The sequence below is a fragment of the Stegostoma tigrinum genome, chromosome 23, assembly GCF_030684315.1.
Source record: "Stegostoma tigrinum isolate sSteTig4 chromosome 23, sSteTig4.hap1, whole genome shotgun sequence".
NCBI lineage: Eukaryota > Metazoa > Chordata > Chondrichthyes > Orectolobiformes > Stegostomatidae > Stegostoma > Stegostoma tigrinum.
The window spans coordinates 32,712,777-32,730,545 of record NC_081376.1 but is presented as its reverse complement, the minus strand read 5'-3'; the positions used below and the strand labels follow the sequence as shown (position 1 = coordinate 32,730,545).

The 17,769-nt window shown below is 41.2% G+C and overlaps 1 protein-coding gene across 1 annotated transcript; it reads right to left on the bottom strand.

Moving 5' to 3' along the window:
- atp6v0cb (ATPase H+ transporting V0 subunit cb) lies at positions 1-17,688 on the bottom strand. Its single transcript, XM_048552274.2, has 3 exons — positions 17,388-17,688; positions 8,076-8,259; positions 1-794 (listed from the first exon to the last, which is right to left on the bottom strand). Exons 1-3 carry the CDS (start codon positions 17,461-17,463, stop codon positions 590-592), a joined length of 465 nt encoding a protein of 154 aa, XP_048408231.1. The 5' UTR covers positions 17,464-17,688; the 3' UTR covers positions 1-589.
- Between the last annotated feature and the right edge of the window lie 81 nt (positions 17,689-17,769).

Sequence of the window (17,769 nt, the reverse complement as noted above, 5' to 3'; positions counted from 1 at the left end):
TAGTTGAGGATTTTTGTTTTATTTGGAAACACCAGAAGAAATGTAACACCCAACACTGGGTGCACACTGAGTAGGCATACATCTTACTACTGGAAACATTTACATGTGCCTCAGGATGTTAAAAACGCGAAGTAGAACTCACTCCAATACCAGTACACAAAAAGCAGGACTATGATCAGATCCAATCTTTAACCAATTATTACATCCAGGGAGATCTGAGCAAATACAATTACTGACAGTGCAATAATCTACTATATCATGGGGACTCCAGAAATCTTGCTCCATAATAACAATGAACATTTTTAAATCTTATAAATAAAATTCAGTGGAAAAATGAAAACATTACAACCCTAATTGAATCAGAGTGCTCCTCAACAGTAAAATGGATTGGAAATTGCATGTGTTTAGGAGCCACTGAATCTGGCTCTTAAAACCAATACAATTCTATACCTAAATATACACAAGACAGACACAATCACTAACATACATTGCGCATTTACAAGAGATTCACTACCAAAGTGATACAACTGTACACATTCTGGAGTAAAGACCATTTGAATGACAGAGCTATGCGCTTTAATTGCAGGTTTTATTTTGTGGAAAGGATCAGAGCAACAATCAGGCCATAAAGACCCAACACTTCAGCAAAAATGAGAATCAGGATCATCCCGACAAATAACCTTGGCTGCTGTGCAGTTCCTCGTACACCAGCATCACCTACAATGCCAATTGCAAAGCCAGCAGCAAGACCACTCAGACCCACGCTCAAACCAGCACCCAGCTGAAGGAAGCTCCTGTAATGTGAACATAAAGAGAAGTAGTTACATTCAAGTTTAAAACACTTTCATTCTGATAAGACTCTGAAAATGCTGCAATTGTGGACTCCAAAAATTAAACAGCATCATTGAGAAATTCCAGAAACATTATCCTTCACCCTCTACATACAAACTGTAAACACTAGTTTTGACACTGCCAATACTTTCTTGCTAGAATTTCAGCAGTTGTAGTATAATCAGGCAGTAAATTGTGCAGTTGCACTCAAATCAGAAAGGGAAATTTCTACACTGACCATGAAGATTGTACACAGGATGACCATATGGTGCTAGCTTGTACTAGAATGAAAGCCATGTTACAACTGTGGTAGTAACATGGTGATGTTACCCACCTACCAAGACAAGGTAATTCCAGTTGGTTTGAGCAAAGAATTTCTCTCAACCAGCTGCCTTTTGGGTGGAAACTGAGGTGAATTGCTAAGAGAGGGATTGTGTTGTATTAAAGCTTCCTTTAAAAATTCTGGACACATGTCTAGCTAAATGGAACAAAGATAGATATTCAAGGCAAGGATGATATTGGGACATTATATTCCAGATGCTTATCTTCTGGGCAAAGTTTTACACATGAAACACTACCTGAACAGCACTAGTTGACTCAGTTTACAGATCAGTATATGTTGATGAATGAAGTCAGATAATATGCAGACTGTGGCTCCTGTACAAATATTTGTTTGCACTTCAATAGGGCAAATAAATCCCAAAAGCAAATGTTACTCAACACTTGCCCATTTGATTCAAATGTAAAAAGGCCAAAATGCACAACACTTAAGTTTAAATTTCAGGAGTCCAGCTTGAAAAGTACTTCTCCAGGCAGCATAGTGGAGAGCAACAGCTGACATTTCAGGCCAATAATATAGCTTTTTCACAGAACTGAAAAATAGTTAGACAACAGGTTCACAGGAGCAAGGATGAAGGCTTTGAAATGGGAGTACTCAAGCAAAGTTTGCTTGTGTACAAAGAACAAAGTGGTTACACAGAAGCAATTAGCTATGTCTGTACCTGAACTAATCTCATCCTTTAGCCCCTTTGAATCGTTCCCCCCCAGAAAATTCAATTATGCCTTTCAAAGACAAGGTAATTCTACCTGTCTCTGCCTCCATCACTTCAGGCATCATATTCTAGATCAATTTTTTGGGAAATTAATTTTAAAATTCAGCATCCTCAACCCATCCAATGTGGGCAGCTGCCTCAGACCACACCACCCAAGTTCTTTAGGATCTCTCAAACCTCACTGAAAGAGCAGTCTTTTATTAAAAGGACAGTCCCAGATGATTGGAAAAAAGTGTTGTAACCCCCTTGTTCAGGAATGGATCAAGACAAAAAAAGATGGAAAGTTATAGGCCAATTAGGTAATGTCAGTTGTTGGTAAAATTCTAGAATCCATAGTTAAGGGTGAGATTTCTAAATTCTTGGAAGTGCAGGGTTGGATTGGAAGAAGTCAGCATGGATTTAGTAAGGAGGGGGTTGTGCCAGACAAACCTGTTAGAATTCTTTGAAGAGGTAACAAGCGTTAGACCAGGGAAACCCAGTTGATGTTATCTAGACTTCCAAAAGGTGCCTCATTGGGAGGATGCTGAGTAAGGTGAGGGCCCATGGTGTGCAAAGTGAGCTACTGGCTTCGATTGAGGACTGGCTGTCTGACAGAAGGTAGACAGTTGGGATAAAAGGCTCTTTTTTGGAATGGCAACAAATGGTGTCCTGCAGGGTTCAATGTTGGGTCTGCAGCTGTTCAATATATATTAATGATCTGGATAAGGGGACTGGAGGCATTCTGGCACAGTTTGCCAATGATAAGAAGTTACGTGGACTGGCAGGTAGTACTGAGGTGGTGGGGGAGGCTGCAGAAAGATTTAGACAGTTTAAGAGTGGTCCAGGAAATGGCTGATGAAATTCAATGTGAACAAATGTGAGGTCTTGCACTTTGGAAAGAGAATACATGCATAGACTGTTTTCTTGAAAGGTGAGAAAATTCATAAAGCGGAAGTACAAAGGGATCTGGAGTGCTAGTCCAGGATTCTCTAAAGGTTAACTTGCAGGTGGAGTCTGTGATTAAGAAAGCAAATGTAAAATGTTGTCACTCAAGAGGGTTGGAATATAAAAGCAGCAATGTGCTTCTGAGACTTTATCAAGCGCTAGTTAGGCCCCATTTAGAATACTGTGTCTAATATTAGGCCCCACACCTCAAGGACATACTAGCCCTGGAGCATGTCCAGAGATTCACATGGATGATCCCTGGAATGGTTGGCCCAAGATACATGAACAGCTGAAGATCCTGGGATTGTATTCATGAGAGTTTAGAAGGTTGAGAGGCGATCTAATAGAAACTTAGAGAATGCCTAGCTTAGAAAGGGTGGATGCTGGGAAGTTGTTTCTGTTAGGTGGGGAGACTAGGACCTGTGGTCACAGCATTAGAATTAGAGGGGGTAAATTTAGAATGGAAGTGAGGAGACATTTCTTCAGCCAGAGTGGTGGGCCTGTGGAATTCACTGCCACAGAGCACAGTGGAGGCCAGGACGTTAAGCTTCTTCAAGGCGGAGATCGATAAGTTCTTGATCTCAATGAATTAAGGGCTACAGGTGAGTGCAGGTAAGTGGAGTTGAAATGCCCACCAGCCATAATTAAATGGCAGCATGGACTTGATGGGCCAAAATGCTCTTACTTCCACTTCTGTGTGGAATGGTTTTATCCAGATGCTATTACTATGCTGGTGCAAAACATTTTTGCTCGACTGTTAGCCAGTTTTGGTCACATTAGTCAGAAAAATGATTAAGGCTAGATGTAAATTTCAAATGCATAAAATCATTCATATGTTTGGTATTTAAAAACAAACTTTGACATGCTTAGGATTTGAAACTAGGCAGAAACATTGAGAATAGGATTAAAGATTTTTTTCTATTGTCAAATCAAGTCAAAAGCTCAAGATTTGCAGTTTAAATACTGGACTAAACCTGGAGATTTGTGGCTTAATGGATACATTTAGTGAATGAGAAGGCTTCTGAACACTGACAGATCTTATTACAATAATGGCAAACATTTATAGAAGACAAGGATTTCTTCCATGCTGAGTGATAGTTTTAACACTTTGCTCCTATCCTCAATTATTTCATGATTCAACAAGCACCTTACTAAAACAATTCCATCATCTCCAAATGCTTTGAGGACCTGAAATTTATATCAACTGAGCACCAGCAAAGTGTGCTAAAGACTCCACATACCTACTTCTGGATCAAACTAAACTTGAAACTTCAGAACCAAATTAAAATCTTGATTCTTTTACTCAAATCACATTTCAGTAACACTAATTACATCTCAACAGTCACACTGGGTTAATGTTCTTTGTCTTGAAAACACTCTGCAGAGAACCATGTGGCTAATTAACAAACAACTGTTAATTTTGGCTAAGTTACAGTAATGATATAAATGTAACTAGTTTTATTAAGAATGGTTAATAAAGAAATTGGGATTTTGAATTTAGTCTTACATTCAAATTCACGTTATGCTCATAAAGAAGCCACAGCAATCACGCTCCCACAAAAAGAGACCACATTACCACCTGCAAAAAAGATTTCTGCATCTTTATGCAAAATAGCAGTGAGGTAATTGTACTATTCTTAAATTTTAAATATCTTAAGCAGCTTTTAATACACTAAACCCCATTATCAAAGATTGCATACTTACTGGGACTTGGGTATAAACCCAGTCAAACCATCTCTAGGCCAATAGCTTATCAATTGATAAACTATTCAGTCATGCTGAGACCTAGATACTAATCACTGAGCCATCACAGGACATGGCTGTATAGTGACAGTCAAAAGAGGTTTTGCAAGCATTCTCCCTCAGTCTTCCTCTATGAAAGAATGATCAGTCATTGAAGATGCAAGTTTTCATACTGAAAATGCCGCTACACAAGGTAGTAGATTTGAGAAAGAGGTTTAGCAACTCTGCCACCTGACAAATGAACTTCTCCATTTAGATCCCTTGGTGAAATAAATTAAGGAAAAATTGCCCACACACCACCATAAAGGCAGGGGTGTCACCTTGACAACAGGACTATTTTATGCCAATTTGCAGCAACTTGCAAGTGTTAAGCAATCCCATAACCAATGGATCAAAGATCTGCAGACTCGTTACATCTATTCAATTGCAGTGGACAATTATACAACAGACAGGAGTTTCAACAAGTATCATACCAAGAATGATAGGCAAGCCCAGCCCAATGCATTTGCAGTCTTCAGGTGGAAATGCCAAGTCAAGAATGCCCATTCTTCTCTCTCTCTTCCCCCTTCTCTCCCCCCCCCCCCCCCCCCCCCACCCCGGTCCTCAGCCATGAGATTGATGTCTTTGCTTCAGAACTAGGTACAAACCTACCCATGTGTGGAAAGTTGCCTAGGCATTACTTGTCCACAACAGCTGAACAACTGATGAGCCAATACATGACCCAGTTTATGTTGATGGAAAGAGGTGAACTAAGGACTGAGACTGCCTCCAACTCAGACAAAGCACCCGACCAAAACTAAAGTCAGTGGGAATTAAAGTCTAACTGAGCCACTTTTACATTAAGATCGTTGTAGTTGTGTCATCTCAAATCAAGACACTATACAAGTTCTGGAGTAGCATCCAAGGCTGAGTCTTCAGCTACTTCAAATACCTTCCCAATGCCAGAAACAGATGGCAACAAAGTGCAGTATTGATTAAATGGAGATATTTAAGTAGCCTGTATCTCTATAGAACACTTCAGCAAAGTCCTGACTTGGGCTCAGTAAAAAGGGAAAGTAAACTGGTGGTAGCCAATTGCAGGGAAATTAACAGCTCCAAGAGAATGGAATCATCTTCCATTAACTATTCCTGAATATCCCATCAATACTGTCACTGTTACCACTGACCAGAAATCAAGCATACCAGAGCAGATCAGAAGCTGCGTGTTATTTTGAGTAAACTCTACTTCAAAGCCTGTTAGTCTACAAATCCAAAATAAAGAATGTGATGGAACACTCACTACTTGTCTGAGGGCAGCTCCAACCCTAAACAAGTTCAACACCATCTGAACAAAGTTTATAGTGGCAGCCCCCTTTCATATTTGACAAGTTGCACTGTAGCAAATTCAACAAGGCTCTGACACAGGATCTTCCAAAGATGAGCCCTCAACAACCTAGAAGGCAAATGAAAGGAATACCACTGACAGTATTACCCTCCAATGCCATGTTACATTAGTTATATATTGTCCTCACTTCACTTAAACAGAGTCCTTTCCTGACACCACAGTACACTATACAGACCAGTGCTTCAACATGGCAACTCATTACAACCTAAGGAATTAGGGGTGAGCAGTGATGCCCATATGCTACAAAGATGTTTTACACCAAACACTGGCAGCCTTCAAAAAAAGTGGGAACAGGGCAAGATTAAAACAAAATTAAGTCATCCTAAATCAATCCATCAATTGCTCTCATAGCTGGAAACACAATCATACAAGAAGCTCCCTCATAAGCAAGGCTGTTGCAAAATCCAAACACTACAGTGCTCCAACTGTGAAATGAGGTTCTGTCTAGCATTTCACAAGATTCTGCATTAAAACTTCATTGCTCATGCTACTCTCAGTCCACTACTGAGATAACACCAGCCTCAAATAGGTAAATTACCTAGAAATGATACAAATCACCCAATTATAAATCAAGTGATTTCAATATCTTGAAACTTTTAGCCAATCTCCTTATTCAAGGAGACAATACTTTTGTTTTGAAGATCACATCAGGATGCCACTTTAATTGTTCAAGTCATTGCTGTACACACCAGAACAGAAAATGTTGGTGCCAGCCAAACTGTCCTGAATTGTTTATATTCACTATCCTTCTTCCCTAAGATTCTTTTAATATTTAAGTTTTCTCCCAGGCTCTTGCATGGTACCTTGTCAATAACTACAAAAACATCAAAACCTACCTCAAGATTTGAGCACAATGTTCCTTTTGTGAGGGAAACACTAATATTTAACTATTTAATCTTCATTATTTCCTCAGATAGGTAACCAACCTATAAATTATGCACAATACATTGTAAGATAAGCTTCCACCTTTTGGTGGAGTAATGTACCAATACATAACTCACCCAAAGTTTCAATTTTAATGTGGAGTCAGGGCTCTCATTAAAATGACGCTTCCAAATAGTCCACCCCAGAAAGATAATTTTAATGTTAAAGGTAGGATCAACTTATCCAATGTACTAAAATAGCTGTTCCTGGCAAATGGTGGTATAAGCTAAAGAGATAATTCAATAGAGTCTGAAGTTGCAGGGCACAGAACTGGCCCAGTGACAAAAGATAACAATTCATACTCTTTCTTACCGGAGGAGAGAAAGTTAGTGGGTTTGCCAGCAGTGTGATAGATAAAAAATGACCTAGAACCATACCATAAGGTATCAATTTAAAATCTCCTGATGCTGTTAAAGCAAGTGATGTGAAGAGAGTGGCAAGAAAACAAGGACTTGAAGACAGATGAAATTTAATGCAGAGAAACTATTTTTAGGGCAAGGACAGCCAACATTAAAGTGAGTGCACCATTTTAAAAGTGGAGCTGCAGGAGCAGAGATACCTGCATATGCATGCACAAAGGTAGCAAGGAAGATTGCTGGTCCAGTTAGTATAGGGAACAAAGACAAGGAAGTTTTTTTGCAAAATAATCTGTTCAACTAGAGTATTGTCTGCTATTCTGGCAGAATTGGGTGCCTATAAAGGAATTGCAGGTGTAAAGTAGATACACAAAATGATTCCTTGGGCAAAGAGCTTCAGGTACAAAATATGGAGAAGACTTGAAACTCCTTAGGATTGATCATGGTCTTGACGAGGATTTGAGAAACCACCCACTGGCAGAAAAATAAAAACAGATTTGTGGTGACTAACAGGAAAAAAGACAAGAAAAGGACTATGCTGCATGTGGTCAGGATCTTAAAAAAGTAGACTGAGGCAGTGTTCAATAGAGGCCTACAAATAAAGTAGATTGTTATCTGGATAAATTTGCAGAGCAACAGAAACATCTAGTTGAACTAGACAACTTTGGTTGGGGGGGGGGGGCATGCAGTGGAAAGAGGAGGAGTACTAAAACCAGGCCTTGTGGTTGCAATACTATTATTTCATATTAGCATTTAGTTCAAGGATGATTCTCAGAACAATTCAAGCAGCCACACTGGGGGAGAAAGTTAAACACATAGCTGCCAGACCACAAAAACAAACCAGTTAAAAGGGCTACTTACTTGAATAATGTTATTTTTTCCGTCAGTGAATTGGCAATTAATACTGCCACCACCAGTCCATAGATAGCAATTATACCTGCCATCACAACAGGAATAATGGATTTCATAATCAGCTCAGGTCTCATAACAGACATGGCAGCAATTCCTGTTCCACTCTTAGCGGTGCCATAAGCAGCTCCTAGAGCTAAAAAGGAAAAAGAAAGAATGCTAAAAACTACATATTCTTACAGAAGTGACCGAGACTTGCATTCTTCAATCTGCACAAAACTTACTCTTGGAGAGATTATTCATTAGCTCCAAATGATTAGGTAAAGACAAGAAACATTCTAAGTGGGAATGGCAGCCATAGAACCTTTTAACTCAAGCTGATTCCAAGGTCTCTTTAGTACTGGAAGGTGGTGTTACTCGAAGGGTCTGATTTTACTGACTCACTCAGGTACTGCTGGTCACTGGCTCCAAACTACCATCTGATTTTGTAGTTCAGGTCTGTATTATGTGATATAATAATGAATTGTATTCCACTTCCTTTAACACATCCCAAGAAGGCTTCCAATCCAGTCCACTTTCCTTTTCTAGGTTTGAAAGTTTTTCTAAAACTTATTCCTATGACCTGTAACACTGGATTATTTCTTTACTTTTCTATTGTTACTGGCTTAGAATTTGATCTTAAGTGTCTGTACTAAAATGGCACTGTGGAGCCACAGCTGAACTTTTCACTGTACTCATTTGAATAGATGGCAATAAAGCTAATTCAATTCCACTAAAATATTTCCCTCTACAGACTAAGTTTACAACAGTTACATTCAAATTACTTCAATGTTAGAAAACATGTGAAGCTGGATGAACACAGCAGGCCAAGCAGAGGAGCAGGAAGGCTGATGTTTCAGGCCTAGACCCTTCTTCAGAAATGGGGAGGGGAAGGCAGTTCAGGAATTTTTTGGGGGGAGGGGAGAAGAAGAAAAGTGGCAGAGGAGAGAAGGGTGGCAGATTAAAAGATGGATAGAGGAGACTGACAAATTAGAGATGGGGATGGAGCCAGTAAGAGGAGTGTAGGTGGGAGAGTAGGAGGAGATAGGTCAAATGGGCATGATGAGGTTAGTAAGTAGGAAATGGAGCTGCAGCTTGAGGTGGAAGGATGAGCTGGGCTGGTTTTGGGATGCAGTGGGGGGGGGGGGGGGGGGGGGAGGAGGAGATTTGAAGCTTGTGAAGTCCACATTGCAGCCTAATGGTATCAGGGTTCCCAAGCTGAATAGGAGGTGCTGTTCCTGCAACCTTCAGGTGGCATCATCGTGGCACTGCAGGAGGCCTAGGATGGACATGTCTGTGGAATGGAAGGGGAAAAGGTGAAATGGTTTGCAATTGGGAGGTGCAGTTGTTTAGTGTGAACCAAACCTAGGTGTTCTGCAAAGGAGTCCCCAAGCATCTGCTTGGTTTCCCTGATGCAGAGGTGGCCACAATGGAAACAGCAGATGCAGTATTCCACATTATCAAGTGTGCAGGTGAACATGGGCTTGATGTGGAAAGTCTTGGGGTTGAGGGACATGTAGCACTTTCTGCAGTTGCAGGGAAGTGCCAGGTGAGGTGGGGCTGGAGGGAGGTGGGGCTGGAGGGAAGTGTGGAACAGACAAGTGTGTCCCCCGGAGAGTGTGGTTCCTCTGGAAAGCAGATAAGGGTGGGGAGGGAAGAGTGTCTTTGGTGGTGCGGTCAGATTGCCGATGGCAGAAGTGTTTGAGGATGATGCATTGGATCTGGAGGTTGGTGGGGTGATTGAATACGAACAGGATTCTCTTTTGGTTGTTATTATAGGGTGGGGGTGAGGGATAAGTTGCATCAAATACAGGAGACATGGTCAAGGGCATTCTTGACCACTGGAGGGGAAGCTGTAGTCCTTGGGAAAGGAGGACATCTTGGGCTGGCTGAGTGGCATGCCTCAACCTGGGAGATGTGGTGAAGGAATTGGGAATAGGGGATAGCATTTTTACAGGAAAGTGGGTGGGAGGGAGGTAGTATATTCTAAGTAGCAGTGGGCTTGAAATGGATATTGGTTTCTAGATGGTCAAAGAAGAGAGGTCCAGGAAGGAGACAGGTACCAGAGATGGTCCAGGTGAACTTAAGGTTGGGGATTGAAGGTGCTAGTGAAGTGGATGAACTGAGCTCCTCATGGGTGCACAAGGCAGTGCCGATAAAGTCAGTGTAATGGAGGAAGACGTGGGGTTTACGGCCAGTCTAGGTACTGAAGAGGGATTGTTCCACGTAACCCATGAGAGGCAGGCATAGCTTTGGCCCATGTGGGTACCCACGGCCACCATGTCTGTAGGAAGTGGGAGGAATTGAAAGATAAGTTGTTGAGGGGTAGGAGAAGTTCAGCTAAGTGCATGAGGGTGTCAGTGGAGGGGTCTGATCAGGCCTGTGGGACAGGATGGAGGGGGCCTTTAGGCCATCTGTATGGGGAAAGCAGGTGTCCTGGATGTCCACAGTAAAGATGAGGTGTTGGGGACTGGGGAAAAATCAGAAGTTCTGGAGGTGGAGGGCATGGGTGGTGTCATGGACATAGGTAGGGAGTTCATGGGCCAAAGGGGAGAAAATGGAGTCAGACAGGTGGAGGTGAGTTCAGTTGGGCAGGAGCAGGCAGAGACAGTGGGTCGACTACGTTTGTAGATTTTGGGTTGGAGACAGAAGCAGGCAGTGGGGGAAACTGGGGGGGAACAATTAGGTTGGGGGTCACCTGAATTGAAGTGATGAGTTTGTGGATGTTTGGAGATGATTGGTGGCTGGCAGTGGGGGTCATGATCAAGGGTGTGGTAGGTGGTGTTGGAGAGTTGGCACCTGGCCTTGACAATGTAGAGGTCACTCCTACAATGTTCTTGTGATCAGAAAAATCTAGAGAATTTACTCATTCTTAAAAATCTGTGGTAGAGACAAACCCTCAGTGTAAAATATGCACTTCAGGTGCACAAAGATAGTGATCAGAAGAAAAATATGAAACAGGTCATCCAGACAGCTTTAGTAGCTAGTACAGAGGCTTCTCCCTGCTCTTGGAGAGAGAAAAGAGGGTATTTGGAATGATTAGAGGCATTACAGCTGGCATCAAGAGCCCAGGTGAGTAAATATTGCTACCCAATAGCAGCATGGTTAACCATGCTGCCATAAACTCAATCCGATTTACCGGAGATACTTCAGTAATTCTAGGCCTATGGTATTGCATTTCAATGTAAGTGGTTTAGCTTGCAAATTTACATAATATGCACTCAAAGCAGGATACAAAGTAATTATGCAAACCTTAACCTGTGCTCAACACCAAACTGCTTAAAACCAGCCCTTTATGCTCAGTAACATGGACCTCAACTGCTGCACCAGAAAAAGCAGCCAGGATGAAAGACTATATATTTGCACACTGTAGTGACATCTCAGTCCTGCTAAAAAGGGGAAGGTGCACAGTTTATAATAACTAATTTTAGCACTCAATTGCTGAGAACTAAATGAGATACCTAACAAAGGAACTAGTATTTAATTATTCAGAGGGAGTGCTCAACATTATCAATGGCAAGGCATATGGGGTGTCCCTCTCCATTTGTGCTGGAGGGAGAAGTATCCAAGCACAATTCCTCAATGGGAAGTATCCTTCATACTCTTCACTTTGACAATGCAAGTTGTTTGCTAAATTGTGAAAAAAGTGTGAATACCACTCTCCAGGTTACTAATTCAGTAGAAGAGATAAGTGTCCTGTCTCAACAGATTACTAGATGTCTTTTTCAGGATCTGAGATATTAGCTGTAGCATATGTACTAGTTCCATATTCATATTTAGGATAGCATGTATGCTAATGTCCTGCATAGCACCCTGCAGAATAATACAGGCTCTTGGGGGAAGTTTGGCACATCTGACTTCAGAATTGGCTAAGGTGGCCAGTGCCTATTCCTAATTTGCCTTGGAAAAAGGCCAACATGTTCATCCATACAGCAATGCTCATATCCAGTGAACAGACAAGTTGATTCTACACTAGCCAACAGCCACAATAGTCAGTTCTGCAAGTGCCAACCCACAAGTGTCTAGAATTCAATTCCATGATCTGCTAGAGAAAAAGTCTACTTACAAATTGTTAATCCAGTTCTAGAATCTGAGCGGTTACCCAACTGGTTTGTAAGACCTTTATGAACCACACAGATCACAAAATTTGTTAGCCAATGACTGATGTCAATCTCTTGACAAATTCACCAGGTTGAACTGGAGAAATGCAAGTTGAATTAAAGGAGAGGAAAAAAGGTGAAAGCACAGCATTAGATTCAACTTTGAAGTCCCATAAGCAAATGTCCACTTAAGGCAGGCTCAATAGTAGCAGCATATTTATGTCAAGTTAAACAGTCAGCTATTGGTCAGTTAAAGTAGAGAAACTAGATTAGAAAATGGTTGTAATAATCTGAAAAAGGATGGCAGAAGTCACTGTTTAGAACATGAAGGTAATTGGAACTGATATAGGCAATTTAACCATCATGTCTATTCTACCATTAAGATAACAAGTCACTTAAAATTACATTTCTCAACTGACACCTTTCAAACAAAGTGTTCACAAACCTGAATATTGTAATCTATAGCTGATAACCCAAATTCCAGTACCTAGATGCTATGAAGACCACTTCTAGAAGTGGGCAAAATCTTGATAAAGTATGTGCAAAGGCAGGCAACATTCATATGGTTGCCTAAATGGGGCAAGTTCGTAGACAAGTGCTGATGTGAAAGTGTAGCAACAATTAAAAAAGTGGGTGCAAAGTAGTTAAAACTATAACAGGAACCAGCTTACCAATCTCAATCTTGTTCCATTATTCAATGGTCGTTAATCAGCTTTGTTAAATATGCAATTTTAATAATCCCAAGACAGCACCAGAACATGGTGACATTCATACTTAGGTACAGTGAAGTGCAAAGACTAGATTTGGACTTATTTAATACTAAGTCATGTCATTGTCTAAAGTATGCTATATAGGACTGGGCAGCAATGCTTAAGGAACATGGCACATACAGACAAGACATTTCACCTCCCTGATGGTTACATTGACTGACCAGCAGTTGAATTACCAGATCGGAAAGGCAAAAGAGCCAAAAAAGACAACCTGATAAAGATCCTCCTTTTTACAAAAAGTGTACTTTAACAGCAAGACACCACCTGGGCTGCAGATGGTTATTCCCCCATTATAATGCAGGATCAACTTTAAGTCTTTGGGTATTAAGCAGCTTTTTGGCACACATGGGACAGAATTTAGTTTTCTCTACCAATGTGCAAAGTCATACTTTCATGCTAAACAAGTGGCTCTCAAACTCGGTCTTCATTCTGTTCACTGCTGACTGTCCATACTTTTGTACCCCAATATAGGGGGAGCTTGGAGTCATTTTTCAATGGAATTCAACCTGACTCACTCAGCAAATTAAGATTCAAATGACACTTTGCAACCACCAGGCAAAAGCTTGCTAAAACTGATCAAGACAAGACTTCAATAGCTGTTTTTAAGAGTCTTCTGGCTCATTTAGAGCCACGTACAACCTTTGAATCAAAAGGGCACCTGCCCTTGTACCAGGGTCAGATAATCTGACAATTAGATGTTAAACAGACAGATGATGATCAGTGAACTTTTTTAAAACAAAAAACAGAATTAAGCACTCATGGTCCATTTACAATTGAGGCATGGAACTGCAACTTTAAAGTTGTCATGTGATCTACTCAAGGCAGCCAGGTTTGGATTGGGAATAGCAAGAACTGCAGATGCTGGAGTCTGAGATAACAGTACTGAGCTGGAAGAACAGACCAGGCAGCAAAAGAGCAAAGTTGACTTTTTGGGTTGGGACCCTTTTTCAGATTGGTTTGTTTTGAAATGCAAGTTTTGATGAATAGGCTCAGGAATGCCCCAGAAAGGCATGTGCATTAAGTTGCAAGCAGTTGTGCTTTACAACATCCAACTGAACTGGAATCTAGAAGAGCTAACTAGCACTTCCACCCAAGTTCAAATAAAGGTTAGAGTTTCACATTGCTAAGAGGTAAAGAACACAGGACGTCATCAAGATGTTAGAAGCTTCCCTGGAGATCACTGAATACTTTACAGGATAACAGTGTGGAGGTGGATGAACAGCAGGCCTAGCAGCTCTCTAGCAACTGCAGTTCCCATTATCACTGATTATATACACCAGTTGTGGAGGTTTGGTTGTGCAAGTTCCCACAGACAGATGGAGGGGCACAGCCTGCAATCCCCAAAGACTAGAGGTTTGCCAGGAAAGGAGGGAGAAGGACCAGAAATTCACTATCGCCCCAAATAGAGGAAATAAATTGGGGTCAGATATTAAAGTTTTAAAGCAGCAGGGAAACAGGAATCCATTAGAAACTGGTAGCAAGTATGGGCTATTGCTACAAAGACTAATTCCATGGGAGGTGAGCCAAGTATGAAAGGAGAACCAAAAATTCTGGCTTAAGACTCGAAAAATATCACCCTTTTCTGCTATTAAAAAGTGAAACTTAAATTTGTCTCTACAGAGATCATGCTAGCTGGTGAACCACTTGATCAATCTGACCAGTTAATATTTTGGTAATAGCTGCAATAAACATCTGTCCTGTAAAAGTGAAATGCTTTGTTCAAACCAATATCAGGTCTTGTTTTGAGTACTTATGGGCACAGGGATTGTCAAAAATCAGCACAAAACTGCATGTGCACAAACATCCAAGTTGATCTTCCACTGTGTATAGCTTACTTAATATTGCCAAATGCAACACTTTCTACACTAGTTTTTAGACAGTTGTACATAGCTGAATGTCATCAAAAAGTGACACATCTATGCTACAGGTGCCACCATGTTGACAAACACCAGCTACTGCACTAAGAATGGCATTATTTTTGACTCTAGGCAGGCATCAAAATGGCTGCTTAACTTATTTCACTGCAACAAGAGGGCATGCAGGTCCAACAGTCCTGATATTGTTTGCACGTGCAGGTAATTCTGCTATTACACATGGCTGTAATGCAACTGGTGAACAGTAGCACTGAACAACAAGCTCTGGTGTACAGGTGTAGCCATTTACAAATGTTATTTTCTACATCACAAGGTCACAAGAACACAGCCATCACATGATAGGAGGAGAAATGCTTGTTTAAGATATCACATCAAAATGCATCCTAAGTCTTGGCAGCGTACATCTATTTATCCTTGATTATGCACACTCCCACATTATATGCTCACCCTTCACTGTCTCTATAGGTATGCAATGCAAAACAAGTAACTCTACATCAGCAAGTCAGTCAATCTGGATTTGCCTGGTGTACTCACATTCACATTTGGGGAGAGGAGAAAGAAGAGACCACTAGCCCAGTGAATCAACAAGATCCTCCAGAGCACTTATCTGGCATTAAGTCTGTATTCATTAATATAAATCTTGAGTAAAAATCTAGAATAGAAACCCAGTTATTTCAACATTTGGAAATATTTTGATACATTGAAGATTTCAAATCCACTTAAAGACACCAAGCAGTCAGCAGTATACAGAATTGCAAAATGTAAAAGAGACTAAAAATAGGAAAGGATCAAAATCCCAAATTCAAAGTACTCTGGAGCTAAGAACAATCAGGTTCATGCCAACTCAACTGCCCTCAAGTTGAATTTGGGTATATGTCATTATTCAGGTTCATTTATATGTACATGTATGCAAGTGACCTGTTCTCCAGGAGAAAAAAATGTTCAACCTTTGTGGTTTTGTTTTTAAAATCATAGCTCACCAGTCCTTGCACCATAGCAAAGTTCCAGACAGAACTAGCTTGTCAACCAATCAATCCCCTTTTCTCCTATAGCATAAAAAAGGAGTTCACTTGAAATTTCACATTTGTTCTAACAAATTAGAAGGCAAAAAGCTTCAATACATCTTTAAGCAATAAAATTACCTCTAAAGAATCATACAATATTACCAAATATTGAGAGACAGTTGCTAATAGGTTTAATTAGTTTATAATTTACCCATCATTCAATATTGGCAAGTTTCCAGCCTGCCAGTTAGTGAATTCCAAGAATGTCACACCCCAGTGAAAAATTTTACTGGTCTGTGCATACCCAACACCAAGGGATTCACATTGCAACATAATTTAGATTGCTTTAATCTTTCATCAACTGATCATCCACAGCATCACGAGTAAAGCAGGCTTAAAGTTAAAAGATAGTAGGAACTGCCAATGCTGGACAATCTGCAATAACATTGTGAAGCTGGATGAACACAGCAGGCCAAGCAATCTTTTAAGGAGGGTCTCAACCCAAAACATCAGCTTTTCCTGTTCAGCCTGCTGTGTTCATCCAGCTTCACACCATGTTACCTAAAATTAAGAGGATGGAAGTACTGGGCAAACCAAGCCCTAGTATACTTGACAAGCCAATTTCAATTCTTATTACATTTACCCATGAAACCACACTGCAGTATTTTACTTGAAAAGTTGAATTAGTTGAGTAAAATTGAATAAAACGAAAAGCAGAAAAATTCAGCTTTATCAGTAGCAAATTAATTTGCTTTTAACATTAAAACTACTTAAATTATTTTAGACGGTTACAAAGTTACGTTTCAGATTTCCTGCAGGGCAAAACTAAACTCAAATTGAGATTATGTAAAGCCCAAAACCGTTTGAAATTAACACAGCCCAAGAATTAATTACAATGACACGGAATGTATTTAATATAAGATTAGTTGTGTGGGGGGGGGGGGAGAAGAGAAGAAGACAGAAAGAAGAACTCTTATCCTTTAAATCCTTCGGAGATAGGTAGCTCTAACAGGAAAAAATGTTGCAGTCCACGTATATACAACGTTAACACCCGCACCCCAGTCATATGACGACTGGGGACTGTCCTTGCCGAGAATTGCCGAACCCTCCTTTTCATCCATTCTCCACCCAAAACCACAACGCACCACGGGGTGTTACGGAACGGAAATACCCGAACGGCGACACGGCGCAAGCCGCCTAGGCCCGAGCGAAACTCGGGGAAGCAGTAACACCCTCCGGAAATAGCCGAGGTCACACTGCTGGTGACAGAGAGCCGAAGTGGCTCGTGCGGCGGCAGCTAGAGAAGGATCTACGCAGACCATAGTGTCCACTGCAGGAAACTCCGTCAGCGGCAGTAACCCGTTCACGGGGGTGGGTGATATAAATAAATAAATAAATAAAATAATTCAGGCTCAATCGTGGTCATTTCACAAAGAACTAGGGAACTGAGCCCCCTCTTTTACAGGGGAGGAGCCAATAAGATGGTTGGTAACAGGCAGCCCTTCCATTCCCTTAGGCGAGGGCAAACGAAACTCACCGCTGAAAACCATTGCAGCTGAGGCGCCCATTACCGCAAAGAAGGGAGAGTATTCGGGAACTTCGGGAGTGGACATCTTGTCAGTTACTGGTGTGAAATACTAAAACTACCGGCGATTCTACAAAGCTGACAGCTTGACGTCTTGTTTCTTTCTCGTCTCCTCTCTCCGTCTAGCGTTATGCTTTCGTTTCCCTCTTTCTCGATTCCTTCAGTCACTCTTCCCGAACACCGCTCCAGTTACACAGAGAGAAGCCCTGCTCCTGCCCGACCCTAAGTACAAACTACCAACAAAATGGCGGGGCGGGGAGGAGCACGTGACCGCGCCCGCGGACTCAACCATCGCCGGCTCGCAAATGGGGGAGATTCTTCATAGCAATCAAAG

Coding starts and splice junctions, on each gene's coding strand:
- atp6v0cb (XM_048552274.2), bottom strand. CDS start 17,463: ATGTCCACTCCCGAAGTTCCCGAATACTCTCCCTTCTTTGCGGTAATG. Junction 8,260..17,387: donor AGCTGCAATGGTTTTCAGCG/GTGAGTTTCGTT, acceptor TTTCCTTTTTAG/CTCTAGGAGCTGCTTATGGC. Junction 795..8,075: donor GAAAAAATAACATTATTCAA/GTAAGTAGCCCT, acceptor TTCACATTACAG/GAGCTTCCTTCAGCTGGGTG.